Below are 24,754 nucleotides of genomic sequence, written 5' to 3'. Positions count from 1 at the left end.
TTTGGCACTTTGGAGACTCCATGTTGTCCATCTGTAAATATGAAATCATGAATTTGTCAGATTTCATTTTATTGATCCGGGTCTTTAATCGAGTTTGGAAAACATTGAACACGTCTTTATAAGTTGGTTAGAAACCGGTGACAATAATCACGTGAAGAATCTTTACCTGAACAACACAAACTTCATTAATGTGATAAATTAATGTTTCATAACAAACCCTTAGTGTCGGAAATTTCATTGAAATATAAAAGTTTAAAATTGAAAACGTCTCAGGTCTGTTGAAGACTTTGTAACAGACGAAGTAATAAAACTTTAACTCTGTTATTCAAACCGACTCGAGTTTCGTTTCCTTTCGAACCGAACGAGCGACGTCAGGGACGTGAAACACAAAATCAATCAGGAGAAACAATCGCAGATCGACACGTCGTGGTTTCTCCTCTGGTCCCAACTCGGCTCCCGACGCCTCCAGGAAGGAACAAGAAAGAGTTTTGGCACAAACAGTCCGACGTTACATCAACAGACACTGAAAACCTGGATAAGTTCCTTGACTCGACCGATCGCGGATTGTCGCCGTACGTTTGATTTTCTGTAGAAAAATATAATGATGCAATATAAAAAAAAGACGGAATGAAAAGTACTGCAGAGTTCAATGAAAGATTTACAATGATTTTCTATAGAGCTTATAAATACGTTATCTACACAATATGTGGTACAAAAATACTATATAGCATTTAGTGGGCACTGATTTCCTCCACGGAACAACGATAAAAAACACGGAAATGAAACTGCTCAGGCACAAGGTCGCGTCCTCGGCGGGAAACGCTGCTTCCTCCACGAAAAACTAAATCCGATGATCGTGAAACATAAAAACTGTCGCAGTCGAGTTTCTCAACGTTTCAGTGAAAACAAAAAAAAGTCAAACATATGCAAACGTTTTGGTTTAGATATCGTCTGCGTCATGACGACGGCGAGTTCCTGGATGTGGGTCACGTGACAGACGTCGCCGCTTAGCGTTTAGTGGGAAGAGTGATTCGTACGGAGGCCTGGAGGGGACACAAGGACACTTCTATCACAGCTGGAGAAGATTTCCTCAGAAGAAGAAGTTGCTTCTGGCTCGTGTCCTCTGAGCCTCCGTAGCGCCCCCTGCTGGGAGACGCTGGAGAATAAATATGTGCCTTTTTGTTTTATTGCTTAGAGTTTGAACTTTAACGTCTCTGTTCATGACTCACATCCACGCCGTCCTCACCCGCGTCACATGGTCACCGCAGACAAGATGGCTGCTGTGAGGATGGGGGAGGGGCTCCTCTGGTCTCCTGCCGTCGCCGCGGTAAGATGTTTTCATATTTGGCATCAGTTCATTTGAACGTCCCCCCCGCTCAGTTTTCACCGCTTCTCTTCCTTCAGCGTCGTCCTCTGCGAGTTTTTAAGGCAACGTATAATTGTGATGATTTTAATAAAAACCTTTTCTTAAAAAATGTACAAATTTCTTAATACAAACGTCGATGATGTCATCAGTAAACACTGTATAGAAAATATATAAATATGTTTTTCTCTTTTTGTACAAATGTTCGTCAGCTCCGTTTCTCTTTTTCTCCTGTTTCCTCGCTCGCTCGCTCAGTCTCTCGTTCCCATTTTTAGCCTCATTTATGCACAATTGCTATTTACAGTGAGGGGGCGGAGCTGTGTTGAGGGGGGGCGGGGCAGTGGGCAGGGGTGTGGCTCACGAGGAGTCCGTGCAGGGCGAAGGCGGCGGCGGGTAGAGGTGGTGCGAGTAGCTGCGCTCGGTGTAAGGCGACGGCGGGCAGCTTTCGCAGTTCTCCTCCGCTGACAGGTACTGGCTGCGCGGCGTTGGCGGCGGCGGGAAAGGCTCCGAGTCGTAGTTGAGGTCGCTGGTGTAGCCCTTGGCGGCAGCGGCGCTGGACTTGGGTGGCGCCCGGCGTCCCGGCGTGTAGTCGCTGTCGCACACGTCGGTGCTGCAGGGGGTGGTGGGCGGGGCGAAGTGACGATAGGTGTAGGGCCGGTAGCTGAGAGCAGAGAGAACAGAGATTCAGATGTTGAACTTTATTAACACATCTCACTAATCCCAGAGAATCCAGCTTCACCGGAGCGTTACCTGTATGAGCGGTGGGTCGACGGGCTGTTGGAGGAATAACCAAACTCCATCGTGTACTGAGAGCGAACTGTGGCCGGAGACGGAGGAGGATTCAGGATCTGAAACACACAAGCATCTTTCTTCATGTCTACAGAAAAACTCCAATGAACAATAACCACATTAAGAAACCAGCTTTATTTTAAATAATAAAAAGGTTTCAAATTGTCTTAAAACCTCTGAGCTCATCAGAAACTGTCCAAACTAAATGTGTCACGTTAAAATCGGTCCAAAAAAGTTTCAAAGTTTAGAGAAACTTCAGTTACATTTCCAAGAACTGATCAAATATTGATTATAAACTGATGAATAGAAACTTGATTGCTCTGATATAGATTCTGTGACAGGTTTCCAGACGCTCTCTCACCGGGGGGAAGTAGGTTCCCTTGGTGCTGGACGAGCTGCTGGACGACGCCCCGGTGACGTGGGCGCGGTCGTACGGCGGCCCGTTGCTCCCGCCCATGATGCTGAGGGAACCAATCACAGACTTCCCTCTGGACATTCCTGTTAGAAAGCAGACGTCAGTGTCGTGTTTGTTCAGAGACGTGGAGACGGCGCTCAGCGGTCCTGTTGTCTCACCGGGCAGCGAGCTGGACAGTGAGCTCGGGTGCGGGACGTAGCCCAGCGGCACAGACGACGGCCCGTGAACCACAAAATCATTTGTGACCGTCTCGCCATCGTCCTTCATCTGCGGACAGAGGACGCGCTGACACACGAAGTACACGGCGCCGACCACGAACAACGCCATAACCACAGCCACGATGGCGCCGATGGTGGTGTTGGGTGGAGAAGGCGGCTCTTCAGTCGGATCTGAAAACACAGACGATGACATCAAACATTTAAATGATGATGATTCTTACTTTAATGTTTCCATTTTGACTTTTACAACTTTGCAGTGAGATTAAATGTTTGAATCCAGCTGAGGTTTGAAGGACGTGAGGACTCACAGCAGCCGAGCTCGTCCGAGTTGTCCGTGCAGTCCATGTTGTTGTCGCACTTCTTGTGTTTCCCGATGCACAAACCGTTGGAGCAGGTGAACTGATCCGGAGGACAACGGACTGAGAGAGAAACAAGTATTTATAAGATTGTTATACATTCAAATAAAGTTAATTAAAGCAGCTCATTGGTTCACAAGCTGATGCTCATAGGCTGATTTATGAACCACTCTTTGACCAGGTGTTGGTCGGGCGTGTTACCTGTCACACCTTCACACTTGCTCTCGTCCGATCGGTCCTGACAGTTGAACTTTCCGTTGCAGCGCAGACTCAAGTCGATGCACTGACGACTGTCGCACTGGAACTCGGACTCGGAGCACACGGGACAGTCCTCCTCGTCACTTTTGTCGTCGCACTCGGCGATGCCGTCGCACCTCCAGGCCCGAGGGATGCAGTCGACCTCGCCCGACGTGCAGGAGAACTGCTCGGGGGAGCAGGTCGGAGGCTCTGAGGAGGAAACACACGGTGAGATTCAGTGTGAAGAGAGAAGGTGAGCGGACGAGGGTTGGGTTCAGTCTCACCTCCACAGGAGAGCTCGTCCTGCAGCAGCACCAGGTGCACGGGACACGAGCAGCGAGTCGTCCCATCGCCTTTCACGATGCAGATGTGGGAACAGCCGCCGTTATCCCACGTGCACGGATGTTTACCTGGAGGAGAATTTATAAAGAACCGGGTGAGGAGACGAGCGCAGATCCTGTAACTATGAAATCCTTCCATGTTCCAGATGAGTTCATTCAACTAGTTTTATCAATAGTTATTTTCATGAGCAGTTGCTTTTCAAAGAACCATTTACCAGCAGGTTGGTCGAAACACAGAAACGTAATTTAAATGTTCATCAGTTTGTCAGCACAAGATAAATGAAGGAGAATAAATAAAAAGCTATTTTTGGCTTCATTTCATTTTTCTATTCAGGTTAAATGTTCAGAGTTTAGAAGCTACAGCTCCCATCATGCTTTGGGGGATGCAGGCCGATCGGGTTGAAACCATGACTCACTGTACTCCCTCATGTCGAGCTCGTGCACGGCGTGGATGTCGCTCAGGTAGCCGATGCGAGCCTGGATCTTGGTGCGTCCCTCTCGCGTGGTCTTGTCGATGCGTTCGATCATCTGCTGCTGCTTGTCGATCCAGTAGAGATGGTTCCCGAACACCGTCAGCCCCACCGGCTGCAGGATGTTGGAGTCTGCGATCACGATCCGATTGGCTCCTGGATTCAGGTTTTAAAGAGGCACCAGGGAAAAAAAACAAAAACAAGGTTGTCGGGCAAAAAACTTCAGGAAGAGAAGCAACAAAAGAGGTGATAAACTGAGGGGGGGGCAGGAGGGGGGGCAGGGGGAGGGGACAGGGATACACCAGGTCAGACAACAAGAAGAAACTTCAGAAAAACATCCACAACAATTATGTCTATGTTAATAATCTGTAATAATCTGTCAGAGTTGAAAGACGCCCCCTGCTGGCGGCCTCTAACTCAGCGTGACCAGCTCGTCTTCTATCAAAGTAAAAGCAGCTGAACTGACTGTGACCAGCTCTTGTTTCAAGTGAACAGACATGAGAGACTATGACATCATCAAGTTGTGATGTCACAGTCAGGATGATCTAATATCATCACTCAAGTCAAACGCTCTGGTCTGTTTTCTGAGCAGCTGTTGTTGACCCAACTGTCCTGTGGGGGCGCAGGCCTCTACTGAGCAGCCCAACCTAACGCTCTGCCTAACTGAGACCAACTTCAGGCCGCCGCCGTCTGTCCTGCATCAGAGACACGAGGAGGTCTTTAGAGCGGCGCCCGGATCCTGCGCTCCGACGGCGTGACGCTCTGGTGTTTATATCCTCCACCGTCCTCTTGGACGCATGCCTCACATTCCAGACGGCCGGCGTGGGGCACCAGGGAATCACAGGAATGTGCTGAACGAGAGCGACACGCCGACCCCCACCCCCCCGACACCACCAGCCCACACCCCCTCTGGTTCTGTTTGTTTACAAGTGAATCTAAAGAATTTAAAATAACAGGTATATTCTATTCATGTCTTTTCTCCTGCACTCAGGGACGTCTCACGTGAATCCTTCAAACAATCGTCTGATTGGAGCGTTCATGCGGCGCCCTGACGCCGATTTATAACAGTTGTGAGTTTGTCAGTGACGTGCACGTTCATGCTTCCCACTCACCGGAGAGGTCGCTGCTCTCGATACGTCGCAGGTCGGAGTCGACCCAGAACAACTTCCCAGCCTCGTTGTCGATGGCCAGAGCGACAGGTTTCCCCAAACCGCTGAAGAACAGCACCTCGCGCTCTGTGCCGTCCAGCGCCGCCCGCTCAATCTTTGGCGAGCGCTCCAGCAGGTTGGTGAAGTACATGTACCTGTGGGAGAAGGAGAAGAGGAGTCGTTCATGTCCCTGTGACTCAAAGTTTGAAGTCATTCAGTGGATGTTTGTTTTCCTCCCTCGGCTCCGGAGGAACCAGAACATCTGCAGACTCCATTTGCCGACCACACAATGACCCCGAGATTACTGCGCGAACCCCGGCCTGAAGGAAACCCTGCAATTATGGTTCCAAACAAGCAGCTCGGCTTCAAGAACGCTGTGAGCCCGAGAGAACAAACGAGGGGACACAAAGTGAACGCTGCGAACGTTCAGAGAAGAAACCAGACGTCAGAACCACCTGCACGTGTCCGAGCCGCCTGCAGGGGTCACATGACCACGTGACGCTGCTTCACGTTGACTGGATCGAAACTAGGGCTGAATGATATGTCTCCATGTTTCAGTGACTGTTTGATCTCCTGTGAACACTCACCCTCTCTCCGGGTTGACCACGATGGCGCGCGGCTTGTCGTGCTCGCCACTCAGCACCACGCCCACTCTGCTGCCGTCCGTGCGGGTGACGTTGATGACGTTGGTGACCTCGCTGGTCCAGTAGATGAAGCGGCTGTAGATGTCGATGCTCAGGTCGTAGATCTGCAGCCCCTGACTGGGTCCGCCCAGCGAGCTCGCCACCACCGTCATGCTCTGCGAGAGAAGAGATGTTAACACGGCTCCGATGACGGCGGCAGATTCAGCTCCAACAGGAAGCAGCTCACCTGGTTCCCATCCTCCTGCGCTCGGCGGATCACGTTCTGCTTGGAGTCGATCCAGTACAGCTGTTTGTCCAGGGGGTCGTAGTCGATGGCGCGGACGTTCCTCAGGCTGTGAATCGGCAGGATGATGTCGGGACTCTGCTGCTCGTCAATCACCATCCGATTAATGGCCGTTTTCTGACTGAAGAGCAGGAAGGACGTCGGAGCTGAAAGGAGGACGAAGAGGAAAACGTTTCAAAATCCGGTTTTGAAGAATTAAAGGTTACAAATACTGATGTAGTTCCGGTTTATTGGATTTTCTCCTCATCTTTTTTCACCTGCTGGAAAACCAACATTTATCCCACGAAAATCACAGATTATCTTATCAGAGGTCAAAGTTCACGTTGCATCTCACCGCTGCACGTCTTGTTGTCCTGGTTGAGGGAGAAGTGGGCGGGGCAGCCGCAGACGAAGCTGCTGACAGGGACGGCGAGGCACAGGTGGGAGCAGTGTCCGTTGGTGGAGGCGCAGGCGTTCCAGCCGCCCTGTCGGGACGAGTGGAACACCAGGATGTCCATGACGTAGTCCAGGTGGCCCTGGATGACGGTGCGGTTCTGGCCGCTGGTCTTGTTGGCTCGCTCGATGCTGCGCTGGCTCCAGTCCGTCCAGTAGATGTAGTCCTGGTACTGGGTGAGGCCAAACGGGTGAGGGAGGTCATCCGCGATCACCTCACGTTCCTGACCTGGAGGAGAGAAAGTTGAGACCAGACGAAGGAGGAGAATTAATTTCATCTGTAAAACATTGGCGCGAAAATAAGAATGTCTGGACTTCTATTGTCACATGTTTTTGTGTAAATATCCGAGCGGTTCACCATGAAACAACCGAAACGTGACCTGACTGGTTCTGATCAGTGTTATTATAACGTCTGGCAACATTAGGATCTGATTTGTCAAAGAATCAGATCCTTGTTGTTAAACCAGAAACAGACGTTTTATCAGCGCGTTGAAACCAACCAGTCATTTGATCTCATTAGAACACAAGCGATGCTGGAGTCCCACTGCCTCCATCCGTTCATTGGTTTGTCTGATTGTGTTTAAGTAAAATGATCGGAATTCTTCTCCAACCACAATAACACAAACAAACCAATAGAGGCAGCGGTGAACCAACAACTCCCCTGATCTACGAGGTAAAATGTCAACAGTCTGTTCCTGCTTGAAATAAAGCAGGAACGTGTGAGGAACATGTCAGGAACATGTGAGGAACATGAGAGGACTTCAGTTAAGGTCCAGCTTAAGGAGATAGTCCTAGTTGTTCAAATTCACACGTGTTTTATAGGGTAAACAGAATCATTTCTTATTGTTTTTTGGAATCAAGAGGATCTGTTGTAGTGAAAGAGCTAAAAACTCGACATAAACAAAGGAAAATGGAAGAAAAACGTTTATGACAAAAACTCAATCATGTTAAGTTTTGTTGAGTGAAATTGTCCAGATCAGATGACACCAGATGAAAAGCAGCTGCCACAGAGAAGTCATAAAAGAGTTTGCAGACCTCAGCCCAGCGACGGCTATTTTCTGTCTTCCACATCCTACGACAACAGAGTCGACTCGCAGCGTGGTCTGTGTGTGAGGAATATTTTAGTCCTGGTTCATGTCCACCCACGTGCTGCCGAGCGCAGCAGCTTTTGTTTCAGCTGCACGTTGAACTGACGGAGCACATGTTACTCTACCGTCCTCTGAGCTCATGTATGGACAGACGCACACGCAACACGTGACTCATCAGCGTGGTTACATAACAGAGAAGGTGGAGATGACGAAGGAGAAGGCAGAGAAATAAGAGCCACAAGAAGAGGAAGGTGAGAAGGAGGAACGGGAAGGAGTAAAAGAAGAAGGAGAGGAAGAAAATGAAAAGGAGGAAGAAGAAGTGGGGTTCAGTGCACCCCGGCTGCCGCCACAGACACAGATCATTAACTGCTGTTGTTACCGAGCATGTTGGACGACTCGATCAGCGTAGTGTCCAGGTCGGTCCAGTAGAGGCGCCGCTCTGCGTAGTCGATGGTGAGCCCGTTGGCTCGGCCCACGTCGGCCACCAGGGTGCTCCGACCCGTCCCGTCCATCGCCGAGCGGTCGATCTTTGGCTTCCCGCCCCACTCGGTCCAGTACATGTAGCTGCGCACAGGAAACAGGAGAAGTGAGTTGATCTCTGACAGTTAGAGACAGAAAATAAACTCAGAGACTGGCGCCCAGCTCGTCCTCACCCTTCAGCAGGATCCAGAGCCAGAGCTCGAGGACTGTCCAGATCCTTCCAGACCAGGACCTGACGGTGCTGCCCGTCCAGTTTGGCCACTTCGATACGATTGGTGCCGGTGTCGGCCCAGTACAGGTTCTTCCCCAGCCAGTCCACCGCCATTCCCTCCGGGTAGTCCAGACCGAACTCCACCACGTGTTCCAGAGCGCTGCCGTTCATGAAGGCCCGACTGATGGTCTGCGGGGGGGTAAAGGTCACATTCAAACAGGAAGTGTTAACATCTCACGGCTGTTGGTCTCCAGCAAATAATCAGGTTAAACATTACGTCCGAATCTTCATTACGTAGTGAACATTTTAATATTAATGAGTTTGGAACTGAGATTTTCTTAGTGTTTCACTTCACATCAAGACTTAGTCTGTTTTAACTTGTTCTTGATGAATCATCATTTCAATCATTGCTCTTGAGTCAAAGTAAATATCGATCAACATTTACAAGGAGACGGAGAAGAAAGTAAAACAGAAAAGTCAGAAAAAATGGAATCCTCAGATTAACTATGTGTTACATTTCAGTATTCATCACAAGACTGCCTGTGCAGAGTGAAGAGGAGAAGAGATGGAGCAGAGGAGATAGATGAAGGACGATGGAGGAGGGGTGGCGAGCAACCATTAATTATTTCCAACATGGCGTCCCCTGGGAGCCCATTACGGCTCCGCAGCGTTGGCCTCCAGCCGCCCAGCAGGAGGTCCACTGCACACGCTCACCTTCAGAGTGATGTCCGTCCAGTAGATGCGGTTGTCGGTGACGTCGAAGTCGAGCGCGGACGCCTCCTTGACGCCGGTGAGCGGGATGGCCACGTTGTTGTTGTTGGTCTCCAGGGAGATGCGGCGGATGTCAGTGTGGCGGGAGAAGAGCAGGAAGGCCTCGGGGACGATGCAGGTCCTCATGTCGGCGATGAGCTCGAGTCCGATGGGACAGCCGCACTGGACGCCTGAAGGCTTGTAGAGGCAGAGGTGGCTGCAGTCGCCGTTGTTCTCTGCACACGGGTTCGTACCTGAGGGACGGGGGGGACAGGGGGACGGAGGGTGAGCACAGTCTAAAGATAAATGCAACTGTGACACAACAAGGATTAAATAATATTAACTTGGACGAGACTTGAACGCAGCTCCGACGCTGTTCAGGGTCGTGGACTCACCGAACGACTGGTGCACGTATGTGGCCTTGAGTCCCATGAGGTCTGGGAGCTGGTCGATGATGATCTCTCTCTCCGCCGTGCGCTTGTGGACGCGCTCGATGCTGCGGCGCTGCCAGTCCGTCCAGTAGATGAAGTCACCAAGCAGCGTGAAGCCGAAGATGTGCGGAAGTTTGTCCTCCACCAGCACCCGTCTTCCCGTCCAGTCCATGTTCATCATCTGAAAGAGACGGGCAGGTTACACACCGGGCATGCAGCCACGGACACAGACACAGACACAGACACAGACACACACACACACACACACACACCCCCTGCCTTTATTATAAAAAGGACGTGCAGCAACAATCACTTGAGCCACAGTCGCTCTCGATGCTCTTAAACTCAGCAGGTTTCATCCTCCTGTTTTCCCATGATGCCTTGTGTTTTGTGGAAGTCAGTGACAGTCTCCACACTGTGATTCTCACTGTGGACACCGAGTGAGCTCAGGAGCTCAGGCGAGCTGGCAGCACATCGCAGAGCCACTAATTAGAAGCAACAGCTCGAGCTAACAAACAGCGGCAGCATATGGCCGCCACATTTCCTCCTCTTCCTCTCACTGCAGCGCTGACGTCTCACTCGTACCAAGGAGCAGCCGAGCGTCTGGGAGCTGGAGTTTTAACTACTTGACTCAAACTGAGAAAGAATTATCGTCTAACAACCGAACAAGGCTCCAGAGATCTGAGGGACATGAAACTGAGGATCATTCACTCTGATCAATAAATCAAGATTTCATCTGACCTACATATTCTGTTCAACTTCATGTTGATACTGATGGTAAAATGTGTCCATGCTCTAATGTTCCGAATGACTTTCCTCAGAAAGCTGCAGCTCCTGTTTCAGCCTCTGTCTCAAACACCTGGTCTTAGCTCCTGCCTCTTATAGACTGATGCTAATGCAGACAGAGTCAAGAAAACATCATGTGAAGATCCAGTAACAGCTAATTGATAACATTATCAATGGTGCCTGTTCAAGATATCCACAATATTGAGTTTGATTGTTCAGTTGGATGAATTTAATGTCAGAATTTCTAACTGATCAGACAAAAGAAACCAAACTGTCGACTGTGTAGAAACAAGAGAAGACGTTTTTCAGTGGAGCTCTTTTGAGAAAGGTTTTCACTGAGCGATGAGTTTGTGAAACAGTCGGAGAAACAGAGCGAGGGATGAAAAATGTCAGGAATCTAAAGAAAAGAAAAAAAGAGATCAGCTCTCAGTCGTTCGACTGATCCACAGCGTGGAGCGACGTGATTCGCTGCTCGCAGAACAGCCCCTGCGTGGCCGACTGCCATCTTTTAAACACACACACACACACACACACACACACACACACACACACACACACACACACACACACACACACACACACACACACACACACACACACACACACACACACACACACACACACACACACACAGTGTATAAATATAAAATGAAGTTTCCATCCTCAGCTCGGTGGCCTCAGCCAAAAGGTCTCCGCTGGTTTGGGAGTTGTGACCGCACTGCGGCGACGGTTTCAGATTCTGGGTCTATTCTAAACAGAGCTGACCGCAGCTGGAGTGCCGGCCGCAATTGGAACCAGATGTGGGATCGCGCCGCAAAAACCGGGTCCTCCGAGAAACCTGGGAGGGTGGGGGGGTTGTCGGGCGGAGGCCCCTCCAAACTCCTGCAGGGCTGAGGGGCCTCAACCTCTGACTGAGACCCAAACCGCCACAGTCACCTTTCAGGGCGGACTGGAGAGGCGGTTCAGGTCAGGTTGTGCCCCCCACCCCCCACCAAAAGGAGGAAGCCTAGAAAATACCCCCCCACCCAACGAGCATGGCGGGATGGCGTGAGGACGAGGACTGCAGCGAAACAAAAATCTTCATCAGTGTTTTCTCACGCAACGGGACTGTCGACACCCATCACAGCACCGACGCTTTCACAGCCGAGCTTTGATGTGGAGCCGAACCCGAGATGGACAACAGCTTCGTGAACGACTGACGAGAGCACAGGCGACTCAGATCGACGAGAATCGAACGACAAACAAGTGAAAAACACGTGTTTGTACCAAGACGCAGACTTTTCTTATTTTTCTGCAGCTTCTTGTTTCTCTGGTTTCCAACTGGACCCCTGGAGCTTTATTGTGAAGATAATGATGTATGACATTAATGAACAATCACACTTTCTCATATCGACCTTTCACGGAGATTGGCTGACAGGACTTTATTTTGAAGGCTAACCGGAAGTATCAATGTGCCTCAGCCTGACCGGCCCGGCGGGAGATCGTGTTCAGCAGTTAACCGTCACAGCGAGGGAGCAGCCATGACACCAGCGGGAGCTCGGCCAAGTACACACACACACACACACACACAGACACACAGACACACACAGACACACACAGACACACACCTCAATCTTGTCAGTCTTGGCGTCTCCCCAGTAGATTTTACGCTCGTCGTAGTCGAGTGCGAGGCCGTTGGGCCAGCCAAGCGAAGTGTTCACCATCACCACTCGCTCCAGTCCGTCCAGATCCGCTCGCTCGATCTTCGGCACCTCGCCCCAGTCGGTCCAGTACATGTAGCTGAAGAAGACACGATAAACACAAGTTTGAAAAAAATATTTCAACTGATGATTTTCATAATTTAGTTTCAAACTTGGGAAACAGGAGTTAGACTTTTTAATAACTTCTTCCTGAACTCGTCTGACCCGGACAATCTCCTGCTGGGTTCGACACATGAAACACAAACTACAGAGAAGTCTTCATGTGTGAAAACAGCTCGAGTGGAGACGTTTCTGTTGTTTGAATAAAATCCGTCAACAGTCGTTAAAGAAGCTGCAGATTAATTTTCTGTTGATGGAATAATGAGATTTTGCAGCTCTACTGTAAAACCAGTGACTTCAAACAGGAACAGCTTCTGAACACGTGTTTAACAGACGTCAGGGAGCTGATCTGGAAACCGTTAAGAAAACGGCTCAACAGCAGATTGAGGAAAAGTGCGTTTGAGTGCAGATGATGAAGAGTCGTGGTTTGTCCTCGTCATCGACCTCCGCCAGGTCAAACAGGACCAACTCACCACTGATCCATCCTCTGACGCACAATGAGATGCTGATACGTTCTCTGACAATCGTCTAATTTGTATCTTTGTTTCAGGTGCATCATGGGAAACGAGTAACAGCGCCTTCACTGATGAAGGATCAGCTGATGGACGAGGACTCACCCGGCCACAGGGTCCAGCACGATGGCTCTGGGCTCGTCCAGGTCTTCAGAGATCAGGATCTTCCGCATGGTGCCGTTGAGCCGGGTCACCTCAATGCGGTCGGTTCCTGTGTCCGTCCAGTACAGATTTCGGGCGATCCAGTCGACTGCGATGCCGTCGGGGTGGTTCACCTGAGACGTGACCACGAACTGGGCGTCGCTGCCGTCCAGCAGGGAGCGACGGATGGCCTTCACGTCGTCGTCCGTCCAGTAGATGTAGCCGTCCACCGGGTCGAAGTCGATGGCGATGGCGTGGCGGATGTCGTCCACCTGCATGATGATGTCCGTGAAGTCCGGCGTGTCCAAGGAGATCCGCCGCAGGTCGGTGCGTCGAGCGAGCAGCAGCATCCGAGTCGCACCTGGAGACGAACAGGAGATCGAACTCAGGTTGGAAAACAACATGGCCGTCGCTTTAAGTTCATTGAATTTCATTTGTTTCAAAACCTGAGGAGATTTCAAAAGGATATTGACAGAGGTTTGATATTTTGCAATTTAAACAAACTTTGATATAAAGAACAATATATAAAAAGGAAAACACAACCAACCAAATATATAGAACTTAAAGAAATAAGCATATTTATATTAAAGAAATAAACATGAAAACATATCGGGAAAGGTTTAATTGTTGCGTGTTTATCCGGCTTTAAGAAACAAAGTGAAGTAAAAGTAGAAGTGACTCAAACTCCGGAGCAGAGACTAAATATATTCCCCTGGCCTCGGGCCTTGGGCTGTGATTGGCTCGTGGTTTGTATCTTGAACTCTGTGTGTCTAAATCATCAGTTCAGTGAGTTTAAACCAAACAAACTAAGTGTGTGTTTTTTGTGGTGATGCTGAACAAAAGCAACAAATTAGTAAAGTTTTAAAATCCCATAGTGAACAGCGAGTGGCTTGCTGGTAGCGGAGGGGGTGGCGGGTTCTGAGACGTGGCTTCAGTCAAACAATAAACTTCAGGTCAGCCCGTGGCCACGTTTCACTGCAGCGGCCGACAGAAAGAAAACCTGCAGTGAAACGGTTAAACCCCGACAGTGAAAGGAGCCATTGTCTGCTGGGAGATCATGTGACCCCGTCTTTCACAAAAGCTTCTCCGCCCTCGCTGCTCCGTCACTCGGCAGGCGAGGGTTACTGAACCAAAAATGTAAATAAAAGAGGCAGAGGGAGGAGGAGGGCCGTGTCCGGGGCCGCCATTCAACAGCCAGCTCGCTGATGGAGCGGGGTTACTATGGCAACCGCAGGTCAGCCCCACAACCACCAGAAGCTGCTCTGAGCGACGAGGAGACGCAGGACTTTGTAAATTAGAGAAAAGTGATGAGGTTTGGTGCCAGTTTGAAAGTGAGGCAGCGAAAAGGAAAACACACACAGACACACACACTAATCAATTCAATCTGGACGTTTGGGCTCAATTCTTCTTTCTGGTTAAACAAGAAGATTTTTCTGTTTCTTTCTGAAAATAAAAGATAATCTACAAACGGCTTCACTGACGCACTTCAACAAATATCTGCTGGATTTTTCTTCTGTTTCCACTCACTTCAAATCACACACACACACACACACACACACACACACACACACACACACACACACACACACACACACACACACACACACACACACACACACACACACACACACACACACACACACACACACACACACACACACACACACACACACACACACACACACACACACACACACACACACACACTTTAGTATTGATTTTTGTAAAAGAGAAATACTTGACTATTTTTGTTACTCAACTTGTCATCTTAAAGTTTCAAAGAGCAACAGCATTTAGTTTTTGACTTGAACACGTTTCAACTCTAGTAATCTAGTAATATAAATGTTTTAAACTGATTAAAAACCATCAGGTCTCAAGAATCAAGAGGAACCGCCAGATGACAAGTGAGTAATAGATTACTGAGGTTTTTCCACCATAAGCAACTGCTATAAGAGGAACCAGTGTTCCCACAGCCTCAGAGTGGTGTTGGTGGTAATGATGGCGGTGTTCATGTCCTCACCGTCTCTGCAGGTGGTCCCGTCCTCCAGCAGCTGGACTCCGGTGGGACAGGCACACTGATAGTACGGCTTCTCCGGAGACAGGAGGCAGAGGTGAGAACATTCTCCGTTGTTCAGCGAGCAGGGAGAGTTCACTGCAGACACACACACACAGTTACCTCAAGGCCAAAGAACAAATACTCAGCTGTGTTTCATCTGTTCACACATGTCCAGCTGTCGACTGACAGAAGAATCCTGCTGGAGCCAAACTGGCGGAAAGTTTTAAATTAGCTAAAAATGAATCAATTTGAAACCTATAAATGTGTCTGAGGAGACGTCTGAAAAACATCTGACAGACTCTAACAGGGTCCTTTAAAACAGCCCTGGTGGTCAGAGAGGAGCCTGCAGCAGCTCAGACTCACAGACGGGTTGTCTCTTGGAGCTGAAGACGTGGATGTCCATGGGCGAGAAGATGTCCGAGTGGACGATCCTCTGCTCGGTGCCGGTCTGTTTCTGACACGAGTGGATGGAGTGTGTGTTCCAGTCGGTCCAGAACAGAGTGTCCTCGTACAGGGTGAGGGCGAAGGGGTGAGGCAGCTCTCCTTTCACCACCACCTCCCTGAAAAACACACACACACACACACACACACACACACACACACACACACACACACACACACACACACACACACACACACACACACACACACACACACACACACACACACACACACACACACACACACACACACACACACACACACACACACACACACACACACACACAGCTGATTAACAATGTAAAACACAGCACCAATTTCTCTCAGCTACAGTTGTGGCCTTGAATGCAGCAGCCGAGGTGACGGTGTGTTGTCGTGACGACGTTTACCTGGAGGAGCCGTCCAGGTTGGCGCGGTGGATGAAGTTGTGTTTGGCGTCGGCCCAGTACAGCTTCTGCTGACTGTAGTCCAGCGTCAGGCCGTTGGGCCAGTAGATCTCCTTATCAATAATCATCGAGCGATTGGTCCCATCCATCCCCGCCCGCTCGATCTTTGGGATCTCGCCCCAGTCCGTCCAGTACATGAACCTGAGGAGAACAGACACGTGTAAAACCCACTGGATACTAACAGACACACTATAGAGAACATCATCAGTACAGGAACCTGGAGAGAATCTGATTCCAACATAACGATTATTTAAATACTGTTATTTATCCTCCGATGAGTCTCATCTCCTGATACGAGAGCGACCTGCAAGTCACCGACAGAAAACACTGAGATCACTCGTGGTTATTTGTCCCTGAAGCGTCGACGCCACACGACGACGTCACAGCTCAGATCCAGAACCTTCTGTTCCCGTTAGAATCCACATGACTATCACGATGCTGGTTCTGACTCTTTGATTCTTTATCTGAGGAGGAGTTGAGTCTTTTTAAAGGTGCAGTCAGCGCAGCACGTCAGAGATGTTAATGTGAAGTGATGCTCACTGTCTGTTTTCTCAGATGTAAAAACCACTGAACCACAACTTTATCGAATCATAAAACAAATAGTTTACTTGAGACACTTAAACACAACCTGTTTTCAACACATCACCACGATGGTGATCAGTGGGGGGAGGGGGGGGGGAGACGCTGTGCAGCTAATTCCCTGCCTTGTTTGTCTTAATTATCATCACAGCTGGATGCTCCCCCCCCAAACAGCACCATGACTGATCTCCCCTCCCCCCACAGCGAGGTCGAGTCAACTCCTCAGACAAACGTCCACATGTCCAGTGACGGTGGAATCACAGCTGGAATCAAACATCGCTGCTTCAGATCCAAACACAAACTGTGGCCTGACATGAATCATCTGATTTATTACAAAACCTTTTATTTAATGACCAATTAAAATAAAGACATTTCGTCTTACTCCACCTCAAATAACAGGCTACAATTAGAATCAGGTTTAATAGCAACAAGTTCACTCTTTGTTTATTTTGAGTGACCAGTAAAACTTGACCACATCTATTTTGGAAAAAAGGGTTAAGCTTAGGGTTAGCCCTAACTCTAACCCTAAGATCAGACAAAAGTCTAAAGAAAGTAACTGAGGTTATATTGCTTTTCTTTTACATTAACCTTTACATTTATCTGGCGCCACACCGAGGCTTCAACACTCAACAAACACGAAATCATCATTAACCTTCATCTCAAAATGATTTACTGCAAACTTCTTTAAAGACAAAAACAGATTCTAAGACTTTTAAATCAGATAAGTTCTAAAAGAACTCGGAGTCAAGTCATGTCAGACTCAGTTTGTTGATCAACAGAAAATGAATCATAAATCAAGAAAAATACAAATATCGATAATATCTAATTCAATCAAAAATCACTTTCTAAAAATAAACACATGAATCCGAATCAGAAACTGAGTGTGATCCTCCAGAGAAGATCCTGAGAAGAGCTGAGAAGCTCAGTGTGAAGTGAGTAATAAACGATCACGGTATCGTCAGGTTGTGTAAAACGTGTGGAAACGTCCTAGTGACGAACATGTGGAGCTGTAGTGCAGTGTTCACACAAAGAAACACGAGTGAAACTGTGACGGCAGCAGAACTAGTCTGTTTGGACGGAAACGGTTCCGACGCCGTTTAGTTTGGCGAACTGGGCCGTGGCAGCAGGAAACAGGATTACAGCAGAACTCAGTCATAGAAGAGAAAAACCTTCTGTGGCCACAAGTGAAGACGAGGGGAGGTCAGCGCGGAGTCAGAGGGGGGAGGGGGACAAAGGCCTTGGAGGGAGGGGGGGGGGGGGCACTGTCCAAAACTAGCCCTTTAATGAGCCCAATTACACGCCTTTAAAATGTGAGTGATGTAATGATGAGGCTCACTGTTGTGTAAGAGGAACGTGTTTGTCCTCTCTCACACACACAGCTACAAGCTAACAGCTAACTGCTAAATGTTTAACGTGCAGACGCTCATCAGTTATTGATCTTCTCAAACTAATACTGATGGTTTGCTTGGTAGCGCCACATTTCCATACGCTCACCCCCATTTTTGACTTGAGTTAAAAGGAACGCAGGCGGGGCGAGTGCTCGGCTGCGTGCGCACCGGCTGCGTAGCTTCCACGCAGAAACAGGAATTGGGCTTTAATATTAACAACCATGTTGCTGTTGCCTAGCAGCAGTGTTCCCAAGACCTCCTCCATCGTATCCACAAGCCACATCTGTGTGAGTCCTGCAATAACATAAAGTATTTATCTCAAATCTGAAACCGATTTCATCCACTGAAGTATTCTGACATGCTTTATGGGAGTCACAGTTAACACAAGTCAACTCCCTGGACGTTTTGTACCAACGGGATTATGTGGCTACGACTTGTTAACTCAGAGTCAGATATTTTCTGTCACAGTCGATGGTCTGTGTGGAGCCTCTGGACTGCGGAGTTGAAACTGTGTTGTTCTAAATAAACTGTTTTATATGAAAGCAGTAAAAAGAAGGCTCAGTATCGTCTAACTTTCTGTTTCCAGATGAAAACACTGACCCACAAACGGAGCTGCTGGGCCTCTCCACGTAATCCCATTCAGGCCAAGACAAAAGCTTTAACTGATCGTCTGCCCAGGAGCAAAACACAGCAACAGCCTTTAAACACGCAGCTGCTTCAGTTTCACTGGTAACAAAGCAGCTCAACCAGCGGCCGAGCTGCGACGACTCTGAATAAAACCTGCTTCTCACAAACTGTAAATGACTCAGAAATGATTTCACTTCTCTGAAAACATGCAGCTCTGAACAATGAGGCCTCGGCCAGGAGGAAAGGAGTAAGAAAAAAACTCCAGAGAAATGCCGTGCACACAACACATCCCCTCACCACAAGAGCTGCATTGTATTTGGTACCTGATGCATTAATCATCCCAGTTGAACCGAGTCCAGCTCTGCGTTCCAGCGTGGATTTGGAGAACCAGTTTTCCTCTGCAGCACGAGGCTAGACTGAGCCGACCGAAAGTATGTGGAGAAACGGATCCTGGAAATAAAACGACTCCTTCGCTTCATCATAGCAAACTGAGTCTGGATCAGCTTCAGTCAGGATTCTATCGTTATCTGTCAGATTTAACACTTCAGGACCAGGATAACATTTATGTTTCAAGGTCTCTGGCTGTGTTACAACATTTCAACACAACAATTCTCCGCTGTGTTTTTCTTTCGTACGACAGTCGGACTCCAAACCAGAGTCAGAGAAACAGAAAACCACGAACAACGAGAGAAACCAGAGACAGAGTCCAGCTCTGAGCAGAGAAACGAGTGTTCACATTCAATCACTGCAGGTTTTAACATCTGTTTCTACGTCTTTCAGCCAAAATACAAGTTCAATGACTCTGGAAGCAAAGCGATTGTTTTAAAACCCGAAAAAAATATCAATTTCTGTCCAACTAGCATTCTACATGAGTATGAATCTGAAACCTTTCTACTTCCGGAAATATTACAGTGAACCATCTATAACACGACAGCTCCTCCAAGGTGAAGCCCAATCAGCTGGACCGCCCCCTGGTGCCTGACCGCAGTATCTAACCCGGGGATCGTCCATGTGGGCAGATACAGGTGTGGAAGCGTCTCCATTCTGAGATTCATCTTGATGCAGACGAGCACCGATAAAACGTTTCTGCTACGTTCACTGTTTCAGCAAAGTCCCGTCGCTGAATGATTGTAACACGGCTGCTTCAGGACAGACGCTCATACAGGTCGTCCTGTCGCACTCTGTCTCCTCCTCGCTGCTCACTTTACACTTTTACAATAAATAACTGGCGTGTTGCTGCTGCTTCACCTTCGTCTGACTCAGTGGGAGAAAACCCAAACAGCTGCCGTGGCAACAAAGAGTCTTTGTGGAGCGCACGCAACCAAACACAACAGGGAAACAGGAACGTATGCAAACCATTACATGCACCAGCAGAGGAGCTGGTTTGTGCAGCGTCATGCTAATGAGACACTGTGTGACATGACACATTCCCTGGATCTGAACCATCAACCCGGACACAACCTGTGGGGTCCGTGTGCTGGGACCCCATGAGCACAGTAGACCTCCACAGACATGCACAGTCAGCGTTTTCCTCTGACTAGCGACTCAGCGTTTCAATGTGACACACAGGAGCCTGCGGAGGTCAGAGGTCACGTGGCAGCGAAGTTTAAGCAACATTGTGCTTTCCGATGTTTCAGCGACTTTAAATATAAATATTTCCTCTTTCATTTCCTCTTGTCAACTTGAACTGTTTAAAACTCTCCACTGTTGCTATGGTTACACCTGGTGGAGTTTCCAGCCTCGAAGTCAGACTCTTGTGTAAACGTTCTCTTCCTTCCTGGTTCTTATCGGGCGTGAACCCGAAGTCAGACGTGCTGACGGGAAACATCTCTGCAGTTATGGCAAAGACAGAAAAACATCAAGTTTCACTACCGTTGATTTAAATGGTCCAAGTTTTATATTATCAAAGAAGTGAAGGACAAAGGCAAGGTCACATCTCAAAGTTCTGGTTTCTGAACAACAGGACATCGAGTTTAACCTGCACCAAACGACTCGGAGTGAAGCACCCAGCATCATCGCAGCCCCCGGTGAGAGCAACCGGCTCGCTGCCACTTTAATCTCCGATACTGAGCCGGATCAAACACCGAGGAGGGAAGAGTTCCATGAATAGAAACCCAAGAGAGGAGAGAAAGAAAGACGGAGGGAGAGAGGGAAATTTAAATAAAACTAATGAATACATTAAAGCCTCTTTTATCTGCGTCCTAATGGATTTACATCCTAATCCGACGCCGCTGTGGAGCCTGGCGCTGAAGACGCGGTGAGACGAGGGTGTGTTGGTGTGACCTTCAGTAGCAGACGAGGTCCAGCAGGTGGAAATAACCATCGCTGACCACTTCCTGTCTCTTATACAGTGACACTGCAGGAGAAACCATTCCAGCAGGTTGGTGTACACCTTATGTGAGGCCTGTTGGTCAGAAACTGAACACCCGTCAGGTCAGACTCGCTTAGTTTGGTCAAACAAATATAACTACAAAACTGTGACTATCATCATGTGTAGCTGACATCACAAGAACTCAGTAAAGGTCTCGGTGGAGAAGGTTTGTGGATGAAACCTGAGGAGAGGTGACCTTTCTGTTTATCACGCGTGTTAAACACACTGTTGTTGTATATGTTGTTATTGGTGACTGTGTATGAACTGGATTATTTACACCAGGTCGTCAGACGAGTTTATCAGAGACGTCGTCCTCCTGCCGTCTCCAGCTGACACAAGACATTCCTGAGAGTCCTGGTCTCGTCCTCTCACAGCGGAGGAAAGGAAACCTCCACCCGGACGCTGTGGTGGAGTTTTCTGGCGAGTCGGGCGGACGGCAGCATGGAGGAGGAGCTCCGCCGCCCTGCAACCCAACCTGACCCGGGACCGACCCAGACAAAGCAGCGCTACACGCCCTCCTGCTCCTGTTCAGGAGTCAGAGCCCGGAGCTGCAGCATCACGTAAACATCTGCTCTCACACAGATCTGGGTTTGTACCATGTGACAACAGAATGCCACCAAGAAACCAATTGCATTGTGGGATTCTCTCCCCCCTCCCAATCAGAGAACGTTGGGACTCACCCTCGTTCTGGATCCAGAGCGATGGCCCTCGGCTGGTCCAGCTCCTGCCAGAACAGAACTTTCCTCAGAGACCCGTCCAGCTCCGCCACCTCCACCCGATTGGTCTCCGAGTCCGTCCAGTACAGTTTCCTCCCGAGCCAGTCGCACGCCAGTCCGTCCGGGGAGGCCAGGCCCTGCACCACGATCTGGACCGTGCTGGCCCCCGACTGGTTGTAGACCGTGCGTTTGATGGCCTCCTCGCTCACGTCGCTCCAGTAGATGAGGCCTTGGGAGTAGACATAGTCCACGGCCGCGGCATCTTCCAGCCCTCCCACCACCACCGTGGCGTTGGCTTTCTCGTGCGCCGCGTCCACGAGCCGGAGGTCCCGTCGGTTTGCATACAGCAGCAGCGGCACGGCTGCAAGAGACCAGAGTTTAGAGAGAGGACGAGACACTGAAGAAGAACCAGCTGAGAAATCAACTTTAACAATCACCTGGTGACTTGTTTACCTCTGAAAACATATTTTATATGGAACATAAATTATTTTAGTAAATTACAGATTCAAAATGAAGGTGAGTGGTTTAGTTTGAACGATGTGACTGAAGATCCTGAGTTTCATCTGTGAAAAGTTCATCAGATGATTTGATATTATTCTTCCCTGATGCTTCTCTCTTGTATTCATTGTTCTTTACTGATCTCATGAAAACAGAAGGAAACAGACGTGTGAGAAACTTCTGCATCTTCTCTGTCTGGTTGTTGTTTCAACATAAATCTAATTTTCCCTTGGATAAAAGTCGTGAGGTGATCATTTGTTCAGTTTCTGGTGTTTTGTGGTGATCACCACCCCGACTGAACCAGAACCAGGGGTCTGGGCCCGTGCCCCCCCCGCTGGCTCCTGGCCTTCGTCCTAACCCACAACCTGACACATCAGAGCGGAGGTCGCCAGCCCCCCCGCCTCTGTTGACTTGACTTAAGGGGGAATTTCCAGCTGTAAATATTTTTACTATAGCACGAAATCGAAACTCAACCGAGTTCCTTCCAGGAGGCGGACGAGCCGAACGCCAGGAACCACGACCCAGCCACAGGAGGAAGTGACATCACTAAGAGTCTGTGGCAAACAGCTAATTAGAAGTGATTACTAATCAATAAGAAAACACAATTCAGCCTTTGTTGTGTTTATATTCCAATTTTACCACAAGTAGTCGTTAAGTCGAAGGTTTTCTATCCGAGACCGAAGATGTGACTTCATTAAATCTGACAAATGTTTATAAGCCTGTTTTTAATCTTTTCTCCAAAACCTCGAAATAGATGTTTTTAACTGATCTGATATTTTACACACTTAAAAAACAGGTTCATCAGAACTAAACAAATTGTTAAAGTTTACATGAACTTTAAATGTACACAACAACACAATCTGTGTGTAGCTGAGTGAACTCTGCAGGTTGATGACACAACAACAGTGTGTTCACAGGTTTGTATTGTTGTGTGTTTCTGGGTGTTCACATGTTTGTGTTGTTGTGTGTTTACATGTTTGTGTTGTTGTGTGTTTCTGTGTGTTCACATGTTTGTGTTGTTGTGTGTTTCTGTGAGTTCACATGTTTGTGTTGTTTTGTATTTACATGTTTGAGTTGTTGTGTGTTCACATGTTTGTGTTGTTGTGTGTTTCAGTGTGAGTTCACATGTCTGTGTTGTTGTGTGTCGCTGAGTGACTCGTCCATTAGCAGGTGAAGCTAACTGTGCTAACCGGGATCAAAGGTTTGTTTGAGTTACAAAAGACAAAGTTATAAAACAGCGAAACGTCATTAAACTGTGACCCGGGTTAGAGGAGGCGGGTTAACCCGTGAATCTACCCCGGGATATCACCCCGCTAACCCGGGTGTGTGTTAGCGGGTGGTTGTGGTTTCGCTCCCGGAGTTCCCGGAGCTCCAGCAGGGGGCGGGAAGCTAAGCTAGCGTTAGCCCCGCAGAGTCGAGCCCGGAGCCGAGGTCCCGGCCTGGCCCAGCTAGCACCACCGCCCCGGTAGAACCTCCTCTCCCCGGGGTAGTGAGTGAGTGTGTGTCCGCGGAGCAGAACTCACCTCGGATGAGAAAACAGAAAGTACACAACAACACGCTCCGCAGCACGACATCCATCTTCCTCCGCGTCTCGGCCCTGCGCCGCGCTCCGCTCAGCGGCCTCGTCCCATCGCCGCGGCCGCTTCCCGAGCTCTGAAGGCGGATCGAACACACGGCGGGTCGGGGGGAGGCTGGAGGTCCGTCACACGGAGGCCGCTTCCATCCCGGGGCTCTGCGGCTGATCTGCGGCTGTTCTGCTGCTATTCGCTGGGTTTAGATCCAGAGTCTCTCACATTGTCCTGCAGGAGGAACGAGGAGGAACGAGGAGCAACGATGTGTCCTTCCGCCAGAGGAAGCTGCTCCCCCCGCTGCTGCTCCTCCTCTCTCCCCCCTCCTCCCGGGCTCTATTGTTGTTCTACACACACACTCACACACACACACACACACACACACACACGTAGACACACACACACACTAGTCTCAGACACACTCATACACACACACACACACACACACACACACACACACACACACACACACACACGCTCAGACACACATACTCTCACACACACTCACTCAGACTCACGCACACACACTCAGACTCACACACACACACACACACACTCATACAGACTCTCACACACACACTCACACACACACTCACACACACACACACACACACACACACACACACGTACACACACTCAGACTCACACACTCACTCTCACACACACACTCAGACGTAGACACACACACATACGTATACATTCACAAAAGTATATGTGCACACGTATACACACACACACACACACACACAGAAACACACGTATACACGCACACACACATACATACTATATACACACTACATGCCTTATTCTGTATTTATTTGTAGAACATCAAATCATAACACAATATCTCAGAGAGAGGGGGAGGAGAGAGAGAGAGAGATAGGACGGAGAGAGAGAGGGAGACGGAGAGAGAGAAAGAGAGAGAGCGAGAGAAAGAGAGAGAGAGAGGGAGAAAGAGGGCAGAAGAGAGAAAGAGAGAGAGAGAGGGAGGAGAAAGAGGGAGAGACCAGGAACAGCTTCAGGTTTCTTTTCTTGTTGTATATTTTATTTGTGCGGATCAGTTGAAATGTCCTCACAAAGAAGTACAGGAGCAGCAGTGCTTGTTGTGTTATTGTTGTGTTGTCGAGCATCACCAGGACCTCCCAGTGTCCAGCAGAGGTTCACGTCCCA

General features: G+C 49.0%; 1 protein-coding gene across 2 annotated transcripts; it reads right to left on the bottom strand.

Moving 5' to 3' along the window:
* Positions 1 to 61: 61 nt before the first annotated feature.
* lrp6 (low density lipoprotein receptor-related protein 6) lies at positions 62 to 23,869 on the bottom strand. Of its 2 annotated transcripts, none has more exons than XM_061088485.1 (23): positions 23,540 to 23,869; positions 21,483 to 21,879; positions 15,781 to 15,978; positions 15,314 to 15,510; positions 14,915 to 15,046; positions 12,859 to 13,255; positions 12,050 to 12,221; positions 9,621 to 9,837; positions 9,190 to 9,479; positions 8,438 to 8,664; positions 8,164 to 8,348; positions 6,599 to 6,925; positions 6,208 to 6,410; positions 5,925 to 6,136; positions 5,302 to 5,492; positions 4,136 to 4,345; positions 3,663 to 3,788; positions 3,343 to 3,588; positions 3,094 to 3,204; positions 2,726 to 2,956; positions 2,514 to 2,650; positions 2,114 to 2,211; positions 62 to 2,024 (listed from the first exon to the last, which is right to left on the bottom strand). In XM_061088485.1, the coding sequence occupies exons 1-23, from the start codon at positions 23,592 to 23,594 to the stop codon at positions 1,721 to 1,723; spliced, it is 4,863 nt and encodes a 1,620-aa protein (XP_060944468.1). In that variant the 5' UTR covers positions 23,595 to 23,869; the 3' UTR covers positions 62 to 1,720. The 2 variants fall into 2 exon arrangements, with proteins under 2 accessions (XP_060944468.1, XP_060944549.1); XM_061088566.1 differs by having other exon boundaries at positions 3,352 to 3,588.
* Between the last annotated feature and the right edge of the window lie 885 nt (positions 23,870 to 24,754).

The sequence above is a fragment of the Limanda limanda genome, chromosome 1 (genome assembly GCF_963576545.1).
Source record: "Limanda limanda chromosome 1, fLimLim1.1, whole genome shotgun sequence".
Taxonomy (NCBI): domain Eukaryota; kingdom Metazoa; phylum Chordata; class Actinopteri; order Pleuronectiformes; family Pleuronectidae; genus Limanda; species Limanda limanda.
The sequence above is the reverse complement of the archived record's forward strand: the minus strand, read 5'-3'. Positions and strand labels throughout refer to the sequence as shown.

What these genes read in the sequence shown, in the direction of transcription:
- lrp6 (XM_061088485.1), bottom strand. Translation starts at nt 23,594, where the DNA reads ATGGATGTCGTGCTGCGGAGCGTGTTGTTGTGTACTTTCTGTTTTCTC. An exon ending in CGAGTCGTCCAACATGCTCG is followed by an intron (nt 6,926 to 8,163) that starts GTAACAACAGCA and finishes TCTCTCCTCCAG; the next exon opens with GTCAGGAACGTGAGGTGATC. An exon ending in ACTGTCCAGCTCGCTGCCCG is followed by an intron (nt 2,651 to 2,725) that starts GTGAGACAACAG and finishes GCTTTCTAACAG; the next exon opens with GAATGTCCAGAGGGAAGTCT.